The 26,811-nt window shown below is 37.4% G+C and overlaps 1 protein-coding gene across 2 annotated transcripts; it reads left to right on the forward strand.

Annotated features, from left to right (window-relative positions):
- The first annotated feature begins 4,058 nt into the window (after window positions 1–4,058).
- LOC127619574 (casein kinase II subunit alpha) lies at window positions 4,059–25,421 on the forward strand. 2 transcript variants are annotated; one of them, XM_052092451.1, is made up of 13 exons: window positions 4,059–4,141; window positions 9,800–9,930; window positions 10,151–10,262; window positions 11,494–11,595; window positions 12,097–12,147; window positions 12,234–12,293; window positions 14,444–14,527; window positions 14,778–14,888; window positions 17,939–18,040; window positions 18,301–18,401; window positions 18,705–18,853; window positions 21,225–21,314; window positions 24,942–25,421. In XM_052092451.1, the coding sequence occupies exons 2-13, from the start codon at window positions 9,830–9,832 to the stop codon at window positions 25,058–25,060; spliced, it is 1,182 nt and encodes a 393-aa protein (XP_051948411.1). In that variant the 5' UTR covers window positions 4,059–4,141; window positions 9,800–9,829; the 3' UTR covers window positions 25,061–25,421. The 2 variants fall into 2 exon arrangements, with proteins under 2 accessions (XP_051948411.1, XP_051948412.1); XM_052092452.1 differs by having other exon boundaries at window positions 21,225–21,328; window positions 24,942–25,089.
- The last annotated feature ends 1,390 nt before the right edge of the window (window positions 25,422–26,811 follow it).

Below are 26,811 nucleotides of genomic sequence, written 5' to 3' on the forward strand. Positions count from 1 at the left end.
AAAGGTTGGGAATCTACCCCAAAAGGTTGGGAATTTATCCTAAGGTCAGGTTTAGTCTCGGAAAGAGTGGAAGGGGATTTGAGACATATGATGTAACAAAGGACTGCTGTGATTCATGCAGATGAACAGCTCCTCTATACGTTCACTGATATACAGTGGGGCCCAAGAGTGTGAGACTGAAAACATTTTCCTGACAACTGCAAATAAAGTTCTGATGTAAAATGAAGAAAAAACATTTAAAGCAATATTCTGAGTTCATTACAAGTTAAGCTAAAGAAAAAGAAAGAAGCAAAATTCAAGATTACAGTGAGGCACTTACAATGGAAGTGAATGGGGCCAATTTTTGGAGGGTTTAAAAGCAGAAATGTGAAGCTTATGATTTTATAAAAGCACTAATATTTATTATTATGCTAAAACTTGATTGTATTTGAGCTGTTAAGTTGCTTAAATCATAATTTTTATTTACAGCTGTTTTAAGTGTTCACGGCATTATGTCACTATGGCAACGAAGTTGCAAATTGGGATATACCTTTAGACAGAAAAGGTTATTAATGATTTTATCACACTAAAATCATGTTAACACGCTTATTCTTCATGTCTTGCACCCACGTATGCTTCTAAAACAGTAAGTATTTTAATATTTATGCATTGGACACATTTAATTCCATTGTAAGTGTCTCACTGTAACGCAGATTGCTTTTTTTTTTAATAAATGAGGGTCGAAATTAATTTTTGTGGTAGTCAGCATAATGCCACAAAGGTTTCGGTTGAGCCTAACTTTTATTGAATGTTGAATTTCCATTAAAATGTTACTCATTTTCTTGGTCACAAATCAAATGTCGGTCCATTTTTTCCCCCATACAATGAAAGTAAATGGTAACTGAGACTTTACATTCTTTTGTGTTCCATGGAAAAAGAAACTCATACAAGGTTGGAACAATACGAGCATGCAAACTCCCATTTTTGACCGAACTAACCCTTTAACTCTTGCATCCATTGAAGCACACAAGATTCCCTTTGGAACATTCTCAAATCATGTTGGTATATCATGCATCATCAGGTTTTCATCATCATGTCCATGTCAGCAGCTCATTTCTGCATGGCCCACTTTTCAAGAGACATCAACAAATGTTTCCAGACCCTCACAACTATTCCAAAACATGGAATTGGACGCTCTGCCACAAGCACAGATCTCAATAAAACACGTTTGGAGGAGGCGAAAATTCCAAACGCAACGTCCGGACATGGCTGACTTCACAAACTCATGAAGCTAAGACAAAATCCCTTGAACATCCCAAACAGAGACTCATCCGTCCGTGGACATTCGATCTGTCGGCTATTTTTCCTTTTTATCAGACGGAACTACTGCCAATAGAAATGAATGGGCCTTCGCTAGACAAGACAGGAAGTCTACCCATCTGGGTTTTACCTTTCCCGCTTTTCTATGGGCGCCTGTGGTAAAATGGAAAGGGCCGCTCTGGAGCAGAACAGGGGTTAGAGTTTTGATAATGGGAGAAAGTGGTCCTGTGTAATAGAGTTACATTTGACATGTCCTCCACTCTGGTATTTAGAAGCAGGACTGCCTTCTATCAAAGGAGTCCTCTGTCTGCATGCTAAAAGGATTTTTCTCTTTAAAAGCGTAAATGGATAATTAACCGTTGAGGATCCCTCACTAGGCCACATTATGGACGCTTAGCTGTCTTTTCAAGAAACACACTCATTAGGGAAGTCTTTGAAAGCTGGTAAGGTCAGATTTACATGTGTATGTGAAAAAGGCCCAAGGGCACACGGGACCACTGGATTTTCCTTTTTAACATGGAGGCTGAAAGGAAATGGCTGGAACGGTACAGAATGCACTCTCATGCCGAAACGCTCCACGGCACTTTACATTAGGGAGCACAACCTTGCTCGGGTTACAAGACTATCAGGACTAGTTTGAACTTAGAAACCTCTGATTGTTGTGGTTTAGTTCAATATTTAGGTAACAAAGCCATCACCAAGGTGACAATTAAATGTTAAGTGTGTCATTGTTTCCATGTTTAAATATGATCCCAGTTGAATATGCAGATACTGTGACTAATTAATTAAGTGTTTTGTAATAAATCAGTTCAATATCAAGCAAATATGAATAGTGAAACATGGTTTGTGCGTTTGGTTGGTGACCAGTGATGACCTTTTCCTCTCTGCCAACTGGGTAACTGAACTGTCATAATTTTGAGGCACTTTCCATCGCCTTCTATCATCATGAAAAATTACACTCTTTAACGGGGACATACCAGACAGGATTTATTCAGGAGCTGATGGGATTGAATAGCTTTTTAATATAGACAGAGTATCACATGAGGCCTGTTTGATGCACCTCACAGTGGGGAGAATAATCTATGGACAATTACTCAGCATGCTATCAAGCAGTTTGCGGTAGGTTTAATTTCACAGGTATTATAATACAAAGCTATCCTGGTTAATATTTCAGAGGTGCCCTAAATCAAATCACATAATTGTCTGGATCAGACAACACTAGCTTGACTTTTGTGAAAGTAAGTATATGTTTTCTATTTGGAGGTAAAAACAGACTTATAAAGTAGACAATAATAACAAATGTAACAATTATTCATAAAATAATACAATCAGATTCAAGGTGTTACATCATGGAACGTTCTCACAAAATAATACAAAACACCAAACCAGATATTTTTTTTCCCATCAAATTTAGAGATTCAGTGTGTTTTCATCTAGATGAAGTCGAGTCCAATTTCAGAATCAATTAAGATTCTTCCATCAGTTGCCCATTGTGTTCAAGCCCACATTAGGTTGGATTACAAATTGTTAAATATGTGCAAATGAGTTGTCTGTCATCAGGTCCTGTAAATTGGCCCATAACATCAGTTTTCTGGACAGTTATCCATTCAGTTGTCAGGCAGGCATTCATAGCCTGATAATATTCCCCTGTTTGGGAATTCACTTCAGGTCTGTAATTCAGTCCTCTTTCATAATGTTGGATATGACATTATACATCGATCTATCTATCTATCTATCTATCTATCTATCTATCTATCTATCTATCTATCTATCTATCTATCTATCTATCTATCTATCTATCTATCTATCTGTCTGTCTGTCTGTCTGTCTGTCTGTCTGTCTGTCTGTCTGTCTGTCTGTCTGTCTGTCTGTCTGTCTGTCTGTCTGTCTGTCTGTCTATATATCTATCTATCTATTTATCTGTCTGTCTGTCTATATATATCTATCAATATGTCTATCTGTCTGTCTGTATCTATGTATCTATCTATCTATCTATCTATCTATCTATCTATCTATCTATCTGTCTGTCTGTCTGTCTGTCTGTCTGTCTGTATCTATGTATCTATCTATCTATCTATCTATCTATCTATCTATCTATCTATCTGTCTGTCTGTCTGTCTGTCTGTCTGTCTGTCTGTCTGTCTAACCAACCAACCAACCATCCATCCATCCATCCATCCATATATATATATATACATTGCTAGCCACTATAGAAATGTGCATATGTATGCAGAAACTTTTCTATGACTTTTTTATATTTTATTGATTTCTATGTGATTAACATTTTTAGCTTTATGTATCATTTACATGTAAACAATATTACTAATATTTGGTATTTTAATTATAATTATATTTGGTTTTTAATTATAAATATAATTATAATGAGATTTACATAACATGAACAATAAGAGAAAAAAAAGAGAATTTTTTTTTTTTAAATTAATCTTTTTCTCACAATTTTGTATTTTGATTTAGAAACGTTTCACAAGAGGTGTTTTGATAACTTTATTTTACAAAAGAGCAACAAAGGGAGTAATAAAAATATCTTAAATCTATGTAAAAGATTGTAAATATTTGAAAAGGGTCGATGAAGGCATATGAGGGATAATGTGAAAAGGCTCCTTATCCAGTGTTGCTGGCGGGTTATGCAGAGTGGAAGGACTGGACCACAGATGTTCTCTTAGCGCGCGACAGGAACATGTTGCTTATGCGGAGAGTGGGAGGGCTATAAATCAGAGCATCTTTGAACGGAAGGCATTGTCACTGTGAGCGCCCCTGCAGGACTGGAGAGGTATCGCGTTTTCGAGCGCTAACTTCACCGCCATATTGCCACAGAGCTGAGGTAAAACAAACCGCCCTTTATTCTTACAATGTATGCCATTTAACACGAACTTTTACCTACTATGGGGCCTTACAGTGATAAAGTGGATGATAAGGGTGTTCTGTATTGTGTATTTGGTCCCCATTGTGTCTTTTTAAATGCTTTAAATACGTAGATAATGAAATGTTAGCATGATGTGGCTAACGTGATGATATGCTAGTGATATAAAAGATAAATTCGATGTTTAATGGCTTTAAATTGTGTTTAACATTTTACTGCGGTGTGGAAAACCTAAATAAAGCCATTCACAAAAATTGCATTAGCTAAGCTATAAAACGTGGCATTTCAAAGAGTTTGACATATTTTGAACAAAACTGAATGTTTGAATGCACCGTTATTGGAATTATTTTGTTTCGATAAATCGAAAGATATTGTCTTTAAACCGCAAAATGCTACGATTTAATTGAATAAATATATAATCTGCATGTGCTGCGTGCTTCAAAATGAATTAAAACACAATTAAATGTTTATGGTAATAGTAATAATTAGCCATATCCCACATCTTTTAATTCATTTGATGAGACCATTTCGATAATATCATTTAATTAAACTGTCAAATATGGAATTCAGAAAAAATAACCGCAATATAGATGACCTCTCCTAAGTCACTTTCACTTAAATTTTTCTAGCCTTATTTGATTGATTTGATGTTGGTCAAATATATATCTTAATTGTCCAACATCAGCCCTGATCATAACTACCAAATATTCATTAATTTTCAGGTGTTTAACCCTTTAAATGCCAGTATGTCTATATAATGCCACTGTTGTTTTTTACACACACACACACACACACACACACACACACACACACACACACACACACACACTCTGACATCCATATCAACACACCCACACAATTTTTGCTGCATCATTAATTCAGTTGGCTTGCAGTGCTCTATAATACAGCAGACTAGGGCTGCAACTAACGATTATTAGTATGATTATGCTGCGATTATTGCACCGATTAATCATTAGCTCTTAACTGATTATTCATCTTGTGCCTCGACTTAAACGGTTGTATTAAACCTGCTTGCTAACAATAATGAAGACAAATAATCTTTTAAAAGTAGCTCTAAATGTCATTCACTGAATTAAAGGTTAAAAATAATTCTATTGTTTAATTAAAAATTTTCTCTGTAGGAAATCGTATTGTAATCAAGTGTTTTTTGTCTTGTTTTCCATTTAATATTATCTAAAAATACTTAAAATACATTTACTTGAGAAGTAACATATAAGATATTGAGACTAGATTTAAGAGAATGTATCTTAAATATAAGTATCTTTTTTTTTTCACTTGTTCCTACTTCTGCCAGTGCAGTAAAGGAAAAAATATAATCCTCTTCAAGATATTTGCTCTAAAAGCAAGTCTAAATATATGTTGCTTCTCAGGTAAATGTATATTGTTTTAAAGATTTTTCGCTATTTAAATATTACAATTTAATTAAATATTATATTCAAAATTCTCCGATAACAATTTTTTCTTCTGCAGTATAGCTGCTAAAGTAAATGTAAATAAGGAGTTTTTATATAATATATATATATATATATATAACACATACATAAATACATTGGGAAAACAAACCCAAAAAATAAAATTTGCGTCGTATAATGGGCTGAGACTACACCCTCTCACTTTTGTGTTCACTTGATTTTGATCCATCTTTAACTCTCAAAAAACAAACCCTTTCTTCTTTATAGAGCTGCGTGTCACAGATTTCCGTCACCATAAGATGCACACCGTGACACTCGTATTATAATTCACTATGTCAATATAGCAATCACTATAAAAAACCTAGCTGCAGGAAGCGTGCGCCAGTGATGAGTGTCTCCGCAAGACAGTGTTCCAGCCGGAAGAAGTTTGAAACACTCTTGTGCTATTTTTCACACGAGTCATAAAAGTGGCTCTGACAAATGACAGTTTTGGAGTTTATGCTTATTTATACAGCCCGCTTCCTTCTTATTTGAGCTTTAATAAAGGATGCATTAAATACAGTATCTAACGGCGCAGTGTTTCCTTTTTAAGAGACCTTTTAACAGGCAAGTTTTGCTCAAGCAGAAACACCAGGTACGGCTCCGCTTTATTTCATGACGACACTGCTTCTGTATTTACTTATTGCATTTTTGTATTATAATACTCTGCGATCTACATCACCTTAATCTGTTTGGAGTACTTCTGGACCGTGATCTGTTCTTTCGTCCTCGCCTCAATCAAGTGCGAGCTGCAGTGCTGCTCTCCTGCGTCATCATTAGCATTTCAAAAGATCTCATGTTGTGTTAAATGAAATCGGACAAATATTCGACAACGGAATTTTTGTCGACAATTGTTTTTGTCTACTACTTATTTCAGCCCTACAGCAAATGGAAAATAGGAAAAAAGCATTTATTTGCTCCATAGGCTAAACATGAAAAAATGCCGCCATCTGGTGGAAAATATAAAAAAATATACATTTTGAAGTCAGGGCAACGGAATAAAACTATAATAACACAGAATTGATGATTTTATGCTTTAATGGCATAAAAGGAACTTTGAGGAAATTTAATGTTGGAATTTGAGCAACAACCTATTTTGCTTCACAAGGACTGATGTCACCCTTAGTGCTGATCACTAGTTATCATTCAGGTAAATATTAAAGCCTGATGTGGTCATTATATTGCATTTAGAATAATGTAATTATTAATGATACATTATTATAACTACATTATATTTAAGCAGTATCTCACAAGCTAAAGTGCTGTTGTACAGAATAATATTTGTGTATATTGTGAATGTCCTGTGGAGTGTTCCATATATTTATTCCACTAATGTGCTTTTTATAATAGCCTGGATCAATATTGTGTCCCACTGACTCTCGACTGTTGCATGCCGGTCTGTCCGTGCCACTCCAAGCAGGCGTTCCGGGCCGAGTAAATTGTAAGCAGTCGCTGGATTCACATGAGAGTAAACGAGAATCTTTAAGTAAAATCTCTTCACGTGCGCTATAATTTAAATGTTGTATTTGCTGTGCACTGTTTGCACAATTAGTTTGAGTAAATGCTATTGCTAATGTGCAAATGACGTCCGTGGTTGCTGGAATACTGTGTGCAATGTTGTTTTCTTTTACAATTTCTTTATGTACAAACAATCACTAAAATGGAAAGACTAAACATAAATCAGGAGAAACGGCTAGCTACCATCTAAAAACTTATCCTTATTTAACTGCTATCTTTTTTTTTTTAGATGTTTTTTTATTTTTACAAAGTTTTGTGGGAAAGTTTGAATAAATATAGTGCAAAATAAAAGTTTTAGTTAATTTATGTATATGTTATTTATTATATTAAATTGTGTAATATATCAGCATTATAATGGCTGAGATGTATTTTAAAAGATGATGTTGTCCTCTTTATTGTTAGTAAGCATGTTTAATACCACCTTTAAGTTGGGCACAAGCTGAATAATCAGTTAAGATCTAATGGTTAATCGTTGCAATAATTGCTGAAGTCAAATAATCACCGATTAATTGATTATCAAAATAATCGTTTGTGGCAGCCCTATTAAGAGCTAATGATTCAATGGTGCAATAATCGCCGATTAATCGTTAGTTGCAGCCCTACTTCTAATCAACAACCTCTAATCAGTAGTTTTTAATTTGCTTGCGTCATTCGCAATGCTCCATGGGATTGTAGTTCGTTCCATCGTTTAAGACATTAAGTACATGGTCTCCTACCTTGTCTTTTTGTCCAATTTTCAAATAATTCTTTGCTTCAAATCAAAGTTTGTAATGTTGTGATTCACCTTGGAGATGGTTGGGTTGGTTCGGTTCATTGCTTAGCATTATTGTATGAAATCCCAATGGAAAAAATTATGCAAAAAAACACCCTTCCGAAGTCAAAGTGTGTGGGCACTGTTGCGCTCTATTGCGTTCTTTGAAACCCTGTTTGACACATTGTGAGGCTCGTGTTATAAAATTGATTTCAAATATTTGATCCCCGTCCATGTCTAGATTAGCTTGTGTAATATTTGTTCTGAGATAAAAGTAATGGCTGCTGGTGAATACAGGCTTTGTGACTTTGAAAGAAACTTGTGATATCAGGTTTAGCACTGTGCTCAGCTTCTGAGGTGGCCGTCGGGGTAGGAATGAATCTCTGGAGTGGCTCAAACCAAAATCTTATGGAGCAAAACAAAATGATCCATAATTGCTGATGGTACATTCATGTTAAGCATTATTGAATTCATTAGTGTTCCAGCATCCCTGTTATTTGTCTGCAATTCCCATATATAATTATTATTATTATTATTATTATTATTATTAGCAGTTTCTATTGGGCTGAATCAGTTTTCTTAGTCACTTTTTTAAGGTTTCATAATGGTAAGTGTTCTGCATTTATGTTGCGCCTTTTTATCCTTCGAGTTTACCAAATCGCTTTACAATGTGTCCCATTCGCGTACACATTCACACTCGCACTCATACACCAATGCAAGGTGCTAGCCTGCCATTGGGAGCAACTTGGGGTTCAATGTCTTGCCCAAGGACACTTCGGCAGGTGGAGTCGTGTGGGCCGGGAATCGAACCGCCAACCCTGCGATTAGTGGCCGACCCGCTCTACCACCTGAGGCACAGCTATCCTGTGAATAAATGAATATAATAATGTATAGGATGTTGCCTTAGAAGGCATTTGCTTATGTAGGCAGTTAAGCAGCTCACCAGATTATGTTATTTAAGTAACCGCTCTAATGGATTCAATATGTTATTTGTTCATTATTCAAACTAGTAACTTTGGAGAATTTAAGATCCCAAGTCATTTTCAGTTTATTTCTGAACACCAATCTCTACAAGTCTGTATTAGCTCAATAGCAATGACTCTGTGTGTTCTTGATGAATTTTGCTGTACAGATTCAAACTCTGTTTCAAGTAGGCCAGCAGATAAAAGAGGAGGGGTAGGGCTGGATGGTAAATCACTCTGATTGGATTATTCCAACAGGTTAGACCTTGGACCCTTGTTGTGCTCTTCTGGTTACTCGTCCACCTGTCCACCACATGTCAAAAGGTATAGACAGAGTATACAGCAGTGCTTAAAGCTTTTATAAAATGTTAATCAATTGAGAAATCCTTGAAGACACTGAGAAGAGGTGATGCATGATATTGTGTCCAGTCAACAGAAGCTGCATGTTCGAGAACCGAAGTCATGAAAATTATCCGGCTTTCTAGTATTTTTTTCAAACATTTAACTGGCTCTGAATAATAACCAGGTCTCAGTTCCCAAACCTTTTTGTGTGTGTCCTTTTGATGTGTATGTTTTTTTGGCAATGTGTTTAGTTTTCGGCCACCCTGAGAGAATCTGCTGGCATCTTTTGGACCGCTGTGGTCAAGTCTTCCTCGGTCTGCTTGCACCTAGATTAAAACCTTCCTCCGTCTGGGCAGAGTTTCAGAGCCTTAAGCCAATTTTACAGACAGTCAGGGGTCCGTGTCTTCACTTAGGGCCTGTACAGCCAAACATCCCGGGTTTCTTTTCATTCTTTATCATGGTAATGTCCACATGCGAATGGGGACCAGTTATTGCAGTATAACACTGTTGGTCTTATCGATGTGTGTTGTCCTGTTTGCTCTGTCCTGTATTGATTCTTTCTGTGTGTTCACAGCCCTGACAGGAGCAGCCACACGTCCAGATCATGTCCGGCCCTGTCACGAGTCGATCCCGCGTTTATCCAGACGTCAACACACAAAGACCACGAGAGTACTGGGACTATGAAGCTCACGTCGTAGATTGGGGGTGAGTTTAAAGGCAGATGTTACAGACGGGTGATGACGATGTAGCACGAACATGATCTTGATGAAAGATTCAGTGTGACCTGACCTTTTCTGAAACTATTCTGTGTTTGGCAGATTTGGCCTAGAACTGGTCAAATATCACACAAGGAAACCAATTTCCTTTACATACATTTAAAGATAATGTGCAACTTATTTGTAGCTGCTACGTTTCTTGTCGACAGGAATCAAGATGACTACCAGCTGGTGCGGAAGCTCGGCAGAGGAAAATACAGCGAAGTATTCGAAGCCATCAATATTACAAACAACGAGAAAGTAGTCGTCAAAATACTCAAGGTGAGGAGCGTAGGTTTTCCAGACACTTATTTTTTTCCCACAGAGTTCTGACCAGCCCCTCGGTTAAGTCAGATTGGGTTCAGTGGCTGTTTACTGAAACACAAGCCTCCTAATGCATGACAGAGAAGACCCTTGGCTTCATGTCCTCCAGGTTCTTATTTTCTGAGTCATTGACGAGAACGTCTTCTGAGATAAGGTTGTTTACGTAATGGACGGCAGCGTGAACAGTACCGAAACCAGAACCTGTTGGCGGGTGTTCAGATGCACAGGCGCCTGACGAATTCTTTCCCTCTTAACCAGAGAAAGCTCTAGATTCATGCGATAACATGTAACTAGCTAAGAGCTTCTTTTCAAGCTAAGTGATAAATACTTTTGAAGATTAGAGCTGCTGTCCTGTAATGTAGCCAGCTGTGTATAATTAACTTCCTTTACTAGAGACACCAAGGACGAAGTTTTGCAAATTAGGTCTAGACACTATCAGATCAGATCAGTTGGGTCGTGTAATTGTTTCAGGATTTTTATGAAAATGGAAACCAGTCTGTCTGCATTATTTCAACTTTTTTAAAATTGTGTTTAATAGTGGAATTCCTGGTGAAGAACTACACTACCCATGATACAGAGGGGAAAAATCCACCAGTTTATGCAACCCAGTCGGACTCCCTAAACTCCAAACTACTTATGTATTTGTGTTTATCTGAATATTTTGCACAACTTTTTATAGATTGATTCTGTACATTAACAACTTTAAATCAATAGTTTTTTTTATTTTGTTATATTTTGTTAGTGTCACAGTGTTGAGGGCAATGGCTTACTTATAGATGACTCTACAACATTAAACTCTGATGGGAGAAAGCATTTTAACATCTGAAAGTTTACGCACATCACTTTCAGTGTTGCTGGTCTTGTGAACGATTTATTAGCGTGCGTTATTCAGAAGAATTTCTTTGTTATAATCTTTCTTTAAAATGCAATGTTTTTTTTAGCTCCGAAACGACTTTTATGCTGATGTTATAAAGGCCACATTAGTGGGGAAAAATATTATTTGACCAATGATATCATAACCCACTTTTCACAATAAAATCCAGATGGATAAAATCAAATCCCTCCATGCATTGCTTACCATTGAATATTATTTTTGACTCAAATCTCACGGCTATATTTTGACTGCATTTCAATGCCAATTTATGTTGCTTGTAAATGTTTAATGTAATTTTTGTCTTTCCCTGTCCAGCCAGTAAAGAAGAAGAAAATCAAGCGGGAAATAAAAATTTTGGAGAATCTGAGAGGCGGACCCAACATCATCACACTTCTAGATATTGTCAAAGATCCCGTGGTCAGTTTTTTGGCTTTCTTTAAATTTTACACGCTGGCTTTCTTTGTATGCAGTGTTATAGGGCCCCAGATAATGGATTGTTTAGACACTAGCTTGTGTTTTAGTAATCCTGACTATCACTAGACATTTCCATGCAAATATTTAATTTCTGTAAGGATTTGTGTTGATTAGCATCTTTAAGGCCTTTCTCAGACAGGCAGCATAAATGTATATATTTCTGATATAAATCCATTTAGCTTTTTTATAGTCTGAACCGAATGAAACCCCACTTGAAATCTGATTTCCACTAGCACGATCTAAGACAACGTCGTTGGTGGTTTGTAATCCAATTAAAATCTGCTTATTGTGAATTCATCTTGGTCTGAATGGTCCGATCATATTTGATGTGTTTTTCATTTTGCGACGGCTTGTTACGTCAAGTGTGCAAACAGAAAGACTTCATTATACAGGCGGCATAAAATCAGATTTTACCCAACCAAATTCTTCTGTCTCCTTGTGCAGTCTCGAACTCCAGTTTTGGTTTTTGAACATGTGAACAACACAGACTTCAAGGTAAATCACTTTATTCTACAGTCTCAAGTAAATCATAAAATACAAACTGATTAATTTCAGCTCAACTCTCCCCTTTTGTCATGCAGCAATTGTATCAAACGTTATCAGACTACGACATTCGGTTCTACATGTACGAGATCCTAAAGGTAGGCTCTCTGATTTCCTTCACTTGCAGATATCCTCGTAGGTTCCGACGCAGTTGTGCTTCACAGTTCTTTTTTTGTGAGTTGTTCATAAATCCGAAATTACTGCTCTTATAGCTGAAGTTCAGATATTATGTTGGTTGACTCCTCTTCATCATATAACATGCATTTATTGTTAGTGAGAAGGATGAGTGTTCAGATGGATGGTTTAACTGCAGATGGGTTCATGTGTGTTAATCTGGATCAGGTAAAGCTGCGTCACAACAGGGAGTAAGAGCTGACTTCAGTACCTTCACTACTCACTCGCACGTTACACTGGGTGTCCGTCTGTTGTGCTTTTTTTGTTTCCCCTCTGTATTATGTTGAAGTATTCTCCGATTGCGTTTAGCTCATGCATGTTTCAAATGTAAGAATTTCTTCTTGGTAATTTAAAGTAAAAAGCCTTTCAAGGCTATGCATTACACTGATTTAACTTCAGTAAAGGCCAAGTAGACCCTCTCCAACTGTAAAGACAATAATGCATGCTTTTATAATAACAGCAATATGATAAAATACATCAATATTATTTAAATACTTTATTATTAGGGATGCACCGAATGTGAAATTCTGGGCCAATACTGATGTTTAAAATGACAATTTGGCCGATAACAAACACTTTTTTTTTTTTTTTTTTCTGTTATTTACTCCCCCTTTTGTGCCAGTGAAACAAAGAAATCTTATATTATATAAAAAATAAATGAGCTGTTGAGCACAAATTCAATCATACAAATGTATGATGGAACGTTTAATATAATCTTCTTTCAAATAACAAAGTGAAAAATAACTTTCAAGAGCCTTTTTAGTCTGCTGTACAGCAGAATTTTTCACTAAATCACAGACCAGACAGTAAAATACTCCCACACCACTGACATTTTCTTGCACTTATTTGAAATCAAACCACACGTGCGCACGGCATCCATTGCCCTCTTACGTCATGCCAGGGTCGTGTCCAGCTAGTGGCTGTGGGTGGTATTATAGTAACATCTGTTGGATCTTCTCCAAAACTGCAGCTGGGTAGGCAACTGTTGTCCAAGTCGACCGCAAATAAACAAGACCTAAATGGATAAACATCGGCCACTGCCTTTGCAAATGACATCGTACATCCCTAATTATTAATGATAGAGTACAAAAGTCTGTTTCTGGAAGTCAAAATCCCATGATTTAATTTTTAATGATAGCTTTCAAACCTTTAAAGACAGCCCTATTGTGATCTCTGAGGTTGTTAATCGATGGTATATTTGTAATGCTGTTGATTTTACTTCTGAGCTGGTTAGTTTGGTTCATGGTTTCTAACTCCTTTTTATGAAGGATTTTATTAGAAGTCTTTGCAAAATATGAATGGGAAGAGTACCTCCAGAATCCAGTTGACTTAAAATGTGTGTGTGTGTGGCACGGTTGCCTTCTATAGGGTTTTTTTTAGTCCGTGTATTTTAAAGTTAATAATCAATACATTAAAAATGCCATTTACACATAGATACTTGAATGCACCTCTTCTATGATGAACCTGTTTTTAATAGGAGTTCAAAGGCAGTTGGATATTTTTCTGGGACATGTCATGTGATGTAACTGTAGACAATAAAATAAATAATAATCAAGTTTCATTTGACATTTTGTATAGAAAGGCACATATTGTTTGGGTCATATAGAGAAACCCTGAGAAAATGTATTGATATTCTTCAGATGTGTTAACTGTTTTGTACCTTGACAAAATGTTTTTAAATTAATAATGGTTAATACATTTTAATGTATTCAAGGTGCAAGTAATGTATTAAAATACCTTTTACCTAATGCTTGCATCACAAGTCATGAAACCTTTGTAGAAAATTCTCTAAATGTTTAATATTAATGCTATAAAACATTTTTGAAAATGACATTGCTTCAAAGATGACATTTCTATTAAACTTGATCCATGTGTTTTAAACTAGATTATTAAAATGTATTATTTTTTATAACCTTTGACAACTTTGTCAACGACCCAGAATGAAACCTCATCTGCCAAGTAATATAGTTTATATAGCAACTTGCATCAACTTTGCTCCAGCAACTTGGATTGGGACGTCTCCCTTTTTAAAGCAAGTGTAAATCATAAAAGTGTATTTGTCTCTTTCGCACAGGCTTTGGATTACTGTCACAGTATGGGAATCATGCACAGAGATGTGAAGCCACACAATGTAATGATCGACCACGATCACAGAAAGGTACTGCCTGCCCACCGCTACATCACATTGGCCACTCTTGCTTGCGTTAGCCTTTTAGTTGTGCTGTCTTCCACCGCATCCGTCTGATTGGCAAAATAATGATCTCAATCAAGAAGCACATCCATTTTGCTTTAGAGCAGCTTTGTTTCTTTGAGCTAGATCAAATATAAGGGTCTACGAATAGTAGATATTTCCTGCATCAACGGTGAGCATTTTTCTCTAATTGTTTTTTTCTTTTTTTGTCATTTAGCTGCGTCTGATAGACTGGGGTTTAGCAGAGTTTTATCACCCCAGTCAGGAGTACAACGTCAGGGTGGCATCTCGATACTTCAAAGGACCTGAACTACTAGTGGACTATCAGGTGAGAATGAAAACAAATTGGGTGTAGAATCAACAAAGATTCAAACACAAAAATACAGGTGGTCCATTGCCAGTGATTAGGGATGGGACATATTAACTATATTAAGGCAAAATAGATATTTGCAACATGGATTTCTTTGTATTCATAAATGGAAATGAATGAATGAACGTTATAGTGCTTTTCTGACACAAAAAATTATGGTCTGCACTTATATAGGGCCTTTTTAACCATGGCAGCATTCAAAGCACTTTACACTGCATCTCATTCACCCATTCTCACACCAATGACAGCAGAGCTGCCATGCAAGTCGCTAACCTGCCATTGGGAGCAACTTGGGGTTTAGTGTCTTGCCCAAGGACACTTTGGCATGTGGGCTGGGAATCGAACCACCAACCCTGTGATTAGTGGACAACCCGCTCTACCACCTGAGCCACAGCCGCCCCACTACACTACACTTAAAGCACTTCACACAGTGAACAGGGGACTCTCCTCAACCACCAGCAGTGTGCAGCATCCAACTGGATGATGTGACCGCAGCCATAGTGCGCCAGTACACTCGCCATTCACCAGCTATTGGTGTGGAGTAGAGTTATAGAGCCAATTCATGAAAGGGCATTATTAGGAGGCTGTGAATGAAAAGGGCCAATGGGGGGAATTTGGCCTGGACACTGGGGTTACACCCCTACTCTTTTCAAGAAGTGTCCTGGGATTGTTAATGACCACAGAGTCAGGTCCTCAGTTTAATCTCATAAAAAAAAAAAAATATATATATTTTTTTTTTAAACCGTATAGTGTCCCCATCAATATACTGGGTCATACACAGAACTCAGGATGAGCACCCCCTGCTGGACTCCCCAATACCTCTTCCAGCAGCAACCTTAGTTTTCCCCATGAGGTCTCTAATCCAAGTACTGGCCAGACTCAACCCTGCTTGGCTTCAGCAGTCAACCGGTCTTGAGCTATGGGGTGATTATGGTTGCTAGCATGACCCATCAAACTTCAAAAAGTCATTTTTCTACCTTTTTTTTTTTTTTTATATATATATATATATATATATATATATATATATATATCTATATATATATATATATATTACACAGGGTTTTCACAAGGTGCTTGAAATTTACTTTTAGAAATTTTAGTATATACCTGGAAACTCGCCTTGTTGAAAAGTGCTAAAGTGTTTTTAATGAAAAAGGAACATTTCCTGTATGTAATGTATGTCCCTCAAAGATGAGATCCACACACTCCACTTTCATTGAATAATGTGTCTTTAAATTATCCATTATAATCTTTACAGTCAGATGTTGACCAAAAATTGAAAGGAACATTGTTGAGAATTGCATTAATGTGTGCTTAAACCGAAACGTTATTGTGTGTGATCAACTGTTGCCACTCCCAAGCAGAGATGCTGTCATCTTCTCAATGGAAAATCGACATCCAAGCGGGGATATTTCTCCCTATTTCGCGGTAGCCGGTGCGCAAGAGTTGATCACTATAGAAACCGCAATGTCCTCCGTCATTTTAAACGGCCCCCTTTGTGTAATTAATCAGTCTGTTGAGTCTCTCAGCTGTGATGGGCCTTAATACTGAAGTTGTTTGTTTAAAGCTATTTCCTAGCTTTAGTACCGTAATTTCCGGACTATTGAGCGCACCTGAATATAAGCCGCACCCACTGATTTTTAAATAAAATATTATTTTAAACATAAATAAGCCGCACCTGTCTATAAGCCGCAGGTTCCTACCGGTACATTGAAACAAATGAACTTTACTCAGGCTTTAAAGAAACACGGTGTGGCAGCGGGGGCGTGGTCAAGCGCCCGTCCTGGAGAGAAAAGCGGTAAGGGCGCTTACACCTGAGCTAAATTATGTATAACACCGGTGTCTAATTTCAGTAAGCATGGGGAGAGCGGCATAAAAAGGCAGCAGCCACAGAGCCGAGAGAGAGAGACACACACACACACACACACACACACACACACACACACACGTCAGTCTAGTGTTGGCGCATAGAAGACCAAGAATTGAGAAACTTTATAAAATTGATTGTAAACATTGCTGTGGCCATTAAAAGCCTTACCTGGAACGTCAAGTGCCCTGCTGAAAATTGTCACACTGGTGCCCGTAAATTTACTTTTAGAAATTTTAGTATATACCTGGAAACTCGCCTTGTTGAAAAGTGCTAAAGTGTTTTTAATGAAAAAGGAACATTTCCTGTATGTAATGTATGTCCCTCAAAGATGAGATCCACACACTCCACTTTCATTGAATAATGTGTCTTTAAATTATCCATTATAATCTTTACAGTCAGATGTTGACCAAAAATTGAAAGGAACATTGTTGAGAATTGCATTAATGTGTGCTTAAACCGAAACGCCTCAGACACTTTGAACTGCCGCCAGCCTTAAAGAGACAGTACTGTCTCTGCGCTAATTATACAAATGTATGTAAACTGGATGTAAATTCTTGTAAATTGTGCATTATTTCAGTGACCGCTCATACCGCATCATTATTACATATGCAATTTCATGACCATTTTAATTGATGGAATACATTTTTTTTATATATATATATATATATATATATGGAAAATATGTCCCTGAGCAAGTCTAAGGATAGAAATGAGTATAGCTGTCTCTTGCATGTTATAGAGGAGTTTTGATTAATATTTTTCAGGACATGTTCAATGATATTGCTTGTGCTGAACTGCGATCTGTTTTTGTTTGATCTTTTCTTATAGTGAAATGTATTTGAGAAATTCTAATTAGAACTTTAAACATATTTATATTGTGTATTAGAGAACATTATTTTGAGAAGCATTTTGTTCAAACATTTTTCTAAAAAATAAGCAAAATCTTCTGTCAGATTATATCGAATCGTAAACCTCATGTACATTGAACCGAATTGTGAGAGAACCGTATCATCTCACCCCTACCAGTGATGGACTATAAGTAACATAAAACCAATTGACTTGTTTGTATAAGAAACTAAGATCATGGTTGATAGAAAAGCTTGTCTACACAAGTTGACTTGCTGGTTTTGTCTTACAGATGTATGACTACAGTTTAGATATGTGGAGCTTAGGCTGCATGTTGGCGAGTATGATTTTCAGGAAAGAGCCTTTTTTCCACGGACACGACAACTATGATCAGGTGAGTGTGTCTGCCTTCAAGCCATGAAAGATGTTCAATTCAGTATGACTATTGATTAGCGACTTGGTCTGAAACCATTATATTTCAAAAGCCCTATTCAGAAATTGCAAATAACTAAGTAATGGAAATTCATTTGGTCAAAAAGTGTGGGGAAAATGTTCTTTCTCAGTCTGTGAGTTGAGTTTGTTTGCTCTGTTTACTTGCTGATGTGTGGTGGCTGCTTCCCCCTGCTGGTTCTAATCAGTACTGTCTCTTCCCAGCTTGTACGGATTGCCAAAGTCCTGGGCACAGAGGACCTCTATGACTACATCGACAAATACAACATTGAGCTTGATCCACGGTTCAATGACATTTTGGGAAGGTGAGCGGTGTATGGAGTGGTGGTGGTGTAGTGGGCTAAAGCACATAACTGTTAATCAGAAGGTCGCTGGTTCGATCCCCACGGCAACCACCATTGTGTCCTTGAGCAAGGCACTTAACTCCAGGTTGCTCCGGGGGGATTGTCCCAGTAATAAGTGCACTGTAAGTCGCTTTGGATAAAAGCGTCTGCCAAATGCATAAATGTAAATGTTCATTTGTGTTTGTATGTTACTTGCTAAATTTTTGTGATTGTGACTGATACGTTTTTGTTTGTACTCACAATTTTTTTTTTTTCTCTCTCTAGACATTCCCGGAAAAGGTGGGAACGGTTTGCACACAGCGAGAACCAGCACCTGGTCAGTACCGAAGCGCTTGATTTCCTGGACAAACTGCTGTGCTACGATCATCAAGTTCGCCTCACCGCCCGGCAGGCCATGGAGCACCCTTACTTCTGTGAGTGTCTCGGTACCAAAGTTTCAGCCTCTGCTGATTTAGAAATTTGTATATTTAAAAAAATATATAAAAATACAGTTATACTGTTTATTATGAAAATATTAAACTCACAGTAGAGTTAGGATTTATATAGACCATAGAATTGAATTATTTAACCTGTTAACCTGCACCAGTGCGCAGTCGCACCGAAGAGTCCCCCCAGTTTAATGTTTATGAATAGATTTAACGTGAAAGAACATCATTAATCTTGGCAAACTATATATCATTTTAAAGGTGTAAGCCTCAAGCATCGATGATAGAGCTCTGTTTTTCGATGAAAAGCTTATAACTGAATGTATTTCTTGCATTTATGTAAGCAGTACAGATCAAAACACACGTAATCAAAAAACGGAGTACATACCAGTAGTGTCGTAATAACGAGCCACACACGCATCCACTGCTAAAAGTTCCAGATTGAATGGAAAGGTGAGGGTCCACTGAATAACATCCCATAAGAGCATTTTTAGTCCAAAGAAACAATAACTTTGTAACATCGATGGTTATTCCTTTGTTTACATCGAAGTTTCTTCAGGGTGAAGTATCATACTTGTCGGTTATGCAATAAAATTATGCATAAAAACAGACTCCGGTAGTCGAACGTTATATGGGTGTGTTGCTTAGAGTGTAATGAACAAATTAAGACCGCACACACACACACAAATACAAAGATAGGCAATATATAGGTCAAAATATCCAAACACTGCGTTCAGTTTTTTGACGTCATGATATGCTGATCCTATTGTTTTGTCTTTACAACGAAAGCCAATGAAAGAATTGAAATGATATGACTGATAGAAAATGTAGCCAAGCAGTGCACGATTCCAACGATACCCGGGAAGATTAAATTCCTCGCGAACAAGATGTTTTTTTATTTATTTGAATCAGCCACTCTAACCTGCGAATTAGGCTGTGACCACACCCCCGTCATTTGACAACAAACGAGCCATAGTAAAAAGACGGTTCCCCAGTCAACATCTGTTTTCGCGTCTTACTTACTGGACGGATTATCTCATCAAATGGATCGTCAAAAGAAGTTTTTTTCTGCTGAAGATGTTTTATTTGAGATCACTTGAAGCACGATGACGAAATTGAGGAGTGAATACAGCGATGAGGGTGATATGCTTGAGGACGGAAAAGATGGTCCAATTTTACATCGGTGAGTTGCTATGTAACATGCACACATTATACGTGTGTGTGTGTGTGTGAGAGAGAGAGAGAGAGAGAGAGAGAGTGTGTGTGTGTGTGTGTTTGTTTTCCCATTTGATTTATAAGGTAAATGCATTGTGGTCTGAAAAGATAAGGTAATGCACCTTATAAAACAAATGGCTTGTCTGATGGCTGGCCATCAGTGTGATTGTTGGTTCTATGTCTGACCATCCATATGAATGCTGTCTGTATCACTGGCCATCACCAGCCATTGAATGTTGAATGGGCGACTATCGGTATGAATAGTGTATATGATGACTAAAATAGCTTGCAGTACCCTTCATAACATTTGGTCATTAGGTTGCTTTTTGAGGTATCCAAGGAGGCTTCTTGGTACCTGGACATAGTCTTGGAAAAATATTGCAGAAATCTCATTTTTCATAATATCTTCCTCAAATGTGAAATATAAACTGATGAGACTTGTGGCTTTCAATCAATTGCCTAACTGGATTCCTCCAGGTTTGTTTTCATTTATTTTTTCATAAAATAATGAAATGTTACTTGCAGTACAAATTATCTTCAAGACACTTTAAATTCTATAATTTTTGTCTGTGTAAGTTTTTTCAACTTTTACATTTGGGTAATAAACTCCAAAGTGTCTTCTTTTTAAATATGTCTAAATTGTGCATGTAGAGCAAATTGTTCAGTAACTACAATTATTTTAGTTTGGGGATGTCATTTCTGGGGATGTGCCTCGGGCAGGGGTAGGGAGAAAGGGAACTGACATAGTCTTGGAAAAAAGCTTGCAGGAACCACATTTTTCATAATATCTTCCTCAAATTTGAAATATAAACTGATGAGACTTGTGGCTTTCAATCCTTTACCTAATTGGATTCCTCCAGGTCTATTTTTATATATTTGTACATGAAATAATAAAACATTTTTTGAAGTTCACATTATTTATGAGGCACTTCAACTTTTATAACTTTTTATTTGTTTGAGCATTATCAACTCTGATTTATTGTTAGTAGAGTGCCAAGTGTCTTCTTTCCAAAGAGACCTTAATTGTGCCTGTGGTACACTGTTCTCAGGAGCTATATTTATTTTAATTCAGGTATGTCATTTTCAGCTGTGAGCCCCTGAGTGGGGGTGCAGGTTAACAGGTTAATGATATGTCTATTGACAGATCCCATAGTGAAGGACCAGGCGAGGATGGGCTCCACTTCGGGACTGTCCACTGGCTCCACTCCAGTCAGCACGTCCAGTATGATTACAGGTGAATCATAACAGGTGCCCCATCTCTGTCATCCCTCCATTTCTTCATCTCTGATCTGTTTTTCCTCGCATACCCATTTCCTCATTTAATTATTCCGGTTCTGATTATAAACTATTTTGGTTCCTTAACGGGTCCATTACAATTCTTTTAGTTCTTGTGTGAAAGAAATATTTGGAACTAAGAAATGCAAATCTTATAAGATTTACAGCCCTCAGCCTTTTACCAAATGATGAAATCATTTCCGATTTTAGTAGAGAAGATTCTTGCAAAATTGAATCTTTAAGGTATTTAAGGAGTGGTGGTGGCGAACTGGCTAAAGCACAGGGCTGTTAATCAGAAGGTTGTTGGTTCGAACCCCACAGCCACCACCATTGTGTCCTTGAGCAAGGCACTTAACTCCAGGTTGTTCCGGGGTTCCTGTAAGAAGTGCACTGTAAGGCGCTTTGGATAAAAGCGTCTGCCAAATGCGTAAATGTAATCATTAATTTCTATAAAATGCCACTAACCACAACAAAACCAAATGTGTGTCTGTAACTGCACATTGTCATTTCAACAAATCCTCCAGTAATAACTCTGAAGTCTTAAGACCCTTAAAGGTGCTGTTAGTGATTTCAGCCATTCTATTTCAGTGAAACTGAGCTGTTGGATTAGCCTTGCCCTCTTTCCAAAACACGGCATCCAAAGATATCCAATTGGCTTTATTAAGACCGACATCGTGCATAATCGGATGTTTAAAACAACAGCAGAATAATAGCACCCTCAACTGACAACTGTTATGAACAACATGGCATAAAAATGGCAGTAAGCCTTAATAATTCTCTTCAACTACAACACTATGAGAACATGCAAAATGATTGACAGGTCGAAAGTATCATGGTCTGCGGACACATTTAATACATTTTTTTTTTTTGCAGTTTACAAAGTCCAGAGATGTCACAGAGACCAGTGAGACATTTCATTAATATCTTTCAGGGATTAAGAATGTATTTTGTATACCTTTCCATGAAAAAAAGAAAATTGCTTGTAGCACCTTTATTTATTACACAGTAACAGTTCTTGTTGAGTCGAACATGATGAAATGAAACATTTTATTCCCTAAAAAGAACTGGCTGATATGGGTTTTTTTTTTTTTTTCTCTACTACACTGGACCCACTTTAGATTCAGAAGTACTGGCTCATAAGACTTATTGTTCGGGAATGAGACGACCCCTGGTTGCATAAAATTTTTCACATTATATATTGAAAAGAACTGGTTCAAGAGTCGATTGTTCAGGAATCGGACTAAACTGGATGCGCTGTAGATTCAAAAGAATGTTACAGTTCTACTCGCCTCTACTATCTTTTATAAGTTTGCATTTCCACTGCAGTTTAGTGTCGAATCAGCGTGGGTGGGATGTGCATGTTCGAGAACCGTTGTCAAAATCCTTTGGCTCTGGTATTTACATTTTTATTTTTTTTAATAAAAATGGAACCAGTTCTGAATTAGAACCGGTTCTCGTTTCCCAACCATACTAGTCGCTGCAGTCTTGGACACTAGTAGGTGCTCCTTCTGCTGCTCAACTGGCTGCAGCTATTAAAAATCATATTGGATGTATTGCACGAGTAAGAGCGATATGGCCCTAAATCAACACTGCTGTGATTACCAACGGCACTCGTGGCTGCAGCCGAATCACAGCAGTGCTGATGTAGGGCCATATCGCACTCTTGCTCATGTGATATTGCTTGTATACAACAGTTCAATGAACAAGTACTTTTTCAAAATTATGAAAAACTGAGTACGGTCATAAAAACGCATTTGTGCTTGGGACTAATGCGGCGGATCCAAACCTGCCGTAGCTGGTTCAAACCAAATGATGCGTCCAAGCCTCTGTTAGTAATTCAAAAATGCACTTCAGAAATGGTTTCACGGCTTGTGCTGTTTCTAACAAGTTATTGTGTGTGATCACCTGTTGCCACTCCCAAGCAGAGATGCTGTCATCTTCTCAATGGAAAATCGACATCCAAGCGGGGATATTTCTCCCTATTTCGCGGTAGCCGGTGCGCAAGAGTTGATCACTATAGAAACCGCAATGTCCTCCGTCATTTTAAACGGCCCCCTTTGTGTAATTAATCAGTCTGTTGTGTCTCTCAGCTGTGATGGGCCTTAATACTGAAGTTGTTTGTTTAAAGCTATTTCCTAGCTTTAGTACCGTAATTTCCGGACTATTGAGCGCACCTGAATATAAGCCGCACCCACTGATTTTTAAATAAAATATTATTTTGGACATAAATAAGCCGCACCTGTCTATAAGCCGCAGGTTCCTACCGGTACATTGAAACAAATGAACTTTACTCAGGCTTTAAAGAAACACGGTGTGGCAGCGGGGGCGTGGTCAAGCGCCCGTCCTGGAGAGAAAAGCGGTAAGGGCGCTTGCACCTGAGCTAAATTATGTCTAACACCGGTGTCTAATTTCAGTAAGCATGGGGAGAGCGGCATAAAAGGCAGCAGCCACAGAGCTGAGAGAGAGAGACACACACACACACACGTCAGTCTAGTGTTGGCGCATAGAAGACCAAGAATTGAGAAACTTTATAAAATTGATTGTAAACATTGCTGTGGCCATTAAAAGCCTTACCTGGAACGTCAAGTGCCCTGCTGAAAATTGTCACACTGGTGCCCGTGTGACAGTTTTCCCAAGAAGGACACGTGAAGCAGGGCACTTGAAATTAGACACCAGTGTTAGACATAATTTAGCGCAGGTGTAAGCGCCCTTACAGCTTTTCTCTCCCGGACAGGTACTTGACCACGCCCCCGCTGCCACACACGGCTTATAATAAAAAAATTTGCAGTAAACAGTAGCCTACCAAGAAAGTCGTTGATCACTATCTTCCTCATCCTGTGCACTGAAACCACTGAAGTCATCTCCTTCGGTGTCGGAGTTGAATAGCCTCAGATTTAGTTGTCTTTTTGCACTGAGTCAATTCCTCACGCTGCTGTTTCCAACGTCTTATCATCGATTCATTAAGACCAAGCTCCCGTGCAGCAGCCAGCTCAATCGCCTTCAACTTGAAAGCAGCATCATATGCATTTCTCCATGTCTTTGCCATGGTGAGGGTGACAAAATGACTACCGTAATCAGAATGATGGGAAGTTTGAGCGCGCTCGATTTAATCTAAACAGTAAACAAAAAAAGTTGTTTTGACCTTAACCCGTTCGTCTAATGAAAGCTTCACGCCACCAAAAAAACTGAGCACGTCACAGAATGTGATTTATTATTTTTTTTTTTATAAAATTTGAAAGCGGGAAAAATACATATATTAGCCGCGTCATTGTATAAGCCGCGAGGTTCAAAGCGTGGGAAAAAAGTTGCGGCTTATAGTCCGGAAATTACGGTAGTGTAGTAGTAATACGAGTGATCAGGAAGAAGCGGAGTGATACATGTGCACACACACACATACAGTGAAGTGTCGGAGTGCTGATGGAACGTCTCTCGCCCAATCAGATTCAAGGACCGGAACTAAACCAGAATCTGTGTTCTTTCTGCTTACAATTAATTTATTTCTTGTGTGTTGGCTCATCATTTAACAAATTGTGTGTTTACGGTTTGTTTCACTCATGTTAATTAAGGATTCTATGTTTCCCTGTAGGAGGCGTCACATCGATGTCCTCCTCTCAGCCAATGACCAACTTCGCAGGATCTCCTGTCATCTCCAATCCCAGCGCTCTTGCCACGCAGGTTCCTGCAGCCACTGGTGCCCAGCCCTAAACAGACTCTGTCTGTCTCACACCTGGGCCACATTTTTATGTTGAGTTTAAACAAATAAAAGAGAGACTAAATTGGGTTTCTTATTTTTTTCCTTTTTTTTTTAAATTTTTTTTTTTTTATTATATATTGAAGCTCAGACACACAGCAGACAGTTATGTTGTCAGTGTCCGGCATACTTTCCCAATGATGGTGTCTATATAGAAGCCACTACAGTGTAGAAATACAGTAAAATGGATAATAAAATTTATTTTATATGTCCCTAAGTTGGTTTTTGTTTTTTTTTAATAATGTCAAGGGCCGTCTTGTTGAATGTCAAATTTATGCACACACACACACACACACACACACTGGTTTTAGTACGTTTCTACTATATTTTCTTAAATTCACATGTAAAATACTTTTTTTTTTTTTTTTAAAAGCTTTAGGGGTATATTAATTATGAATATTATTTACATAGGGGGGTTTAGACATGTACTCATGAGGAAATGCTATTTTGCTATTAAGTTTATTCCAGTATTCATTGAGAATGTTCCAGAGAACATGTTGTGTGCTTCAATAGAAGCAGGTAAATCTGACCTTTCATACAAAGGAATTGGCATGGTCTGAATTGGCACTTTTGATTAGTGACCGAGAATTAGAGTGAAATCATATTTAATTATTACAAGTCATAACATAACAAATCTTTATTTTTTTCAAAATTGTAAAACTGTTGATTTCCCGATTTAAAAATGTCATTAAATTAGATTTTTAATCCCAGTTTTTCAGTGTGGACTGAGACTTTTGGACCCTTTCAACGCTTTGTTGAACGTAACATTAATATCCACAAACAATATACAATCTACAAAATGAAGTTTGTTGATTTGGATGGATGTTTCATGGTTGGTGACATTCACTGTTAGAAAGAAATTGATTACAAGGAATTGATGGTGAACAGCAGTGGTTCTCAACCTTTTTTGATGAACGCCCCCCTACTTCGTTCCCTTTCCTCTGACTCTCAATGTCTGGTTTTATACAGAATCTGCACAAATAAGATCAAAATAACAAAAACAATAAACATACCTGCTTGAGCAGCATCCTCCTCAACATTATTATTATTATTTATTTATGTTTCTTTGATCTTCCTTTCTTGAGTCATCGACTGGCTGGTTATTCACCCAGATCATTAAAACCAATCCAATCTCTTTAAATTCAGACATGAGAAAATCGTTCCGGAGAAGTATGTGACAAGTTTACTGTTATACAGTTGGTGAGACTTGATATATTGCAGATAAAGGTTCAGAGCAACAAAATTGCCAACAAGCCATCATAATGTACTCTTAACTTTCTTAATAAACATTCCTGGTCTTATTGTGAACGATTCATAATGTATTCATTCATCTTTCATCAATATGTAATAACTTGCTCCGCCTCTGATACTTGCTCCGCCCTTTCCTTTTCAGCTGACATCACCAAGGCCTCATTAGGCATCTCCTCGCCTCCAACCACCTGTCATATGGAGACCATGTTTCCAGTTTTTTTCCCCCCATTGAATATTCGTTTTTCCAGTTGAATATGTCACATTACAGAAGTAAAATAAGCTGTGAATGCCGTTTCATGATTACATAATTAGTATAATTAAAAAAATGACATTTAAAGTTATTTCTTTTTCACAAGCTGCATCAGCAGGGGACTTTTTTATTTAATTTATTTTTTTTTTTGTGATCTGAGCTAAAGTGATTGTTTTTATTGTTGATTTAAATGATTATTTTTCA

The sequence above is a fragment of the Xyrauchen texanus genome, chromosome 26, assembly GCF_025860055.1.
Source record: "Xyrauchen texanus isolate HMW12.3.18 chromosome 26, RBS_HiC_50CHRs, whole genome shotgun sequence".
NCBI classification, from domain to species: Eukaryota; Metazoa; Chordata; class Actinopteri; order Cypriniformes; family Catostomidae; genus Xyrauchen; species Xyrauchen texanus.

Bases quoted from the DNA above. Each gene is read 5' to 3' on its own strand.
- LOC127619574 (XM_052092451.1), top strand. From the start codon at position 9,830: ATGTCCGGCCCTGTCACGAGTCGATCCCGCGTTTATCCAGACGTCAAC. The intron at 12,294-14,443 runs GTAGGCTCTCTG...TCTTTCGCACAG, and splicing joins ACATGTACGAGATCCTAAAG to GCTTTGGATTACTGTCACAG. The intron at 18,041-18,300 runs GTGAGTGTGTCT...GTCTCTTCCCAG, and splicing joins GACACGACAACTATGATCAG to CTTGTACGGATTGCCAAAGT.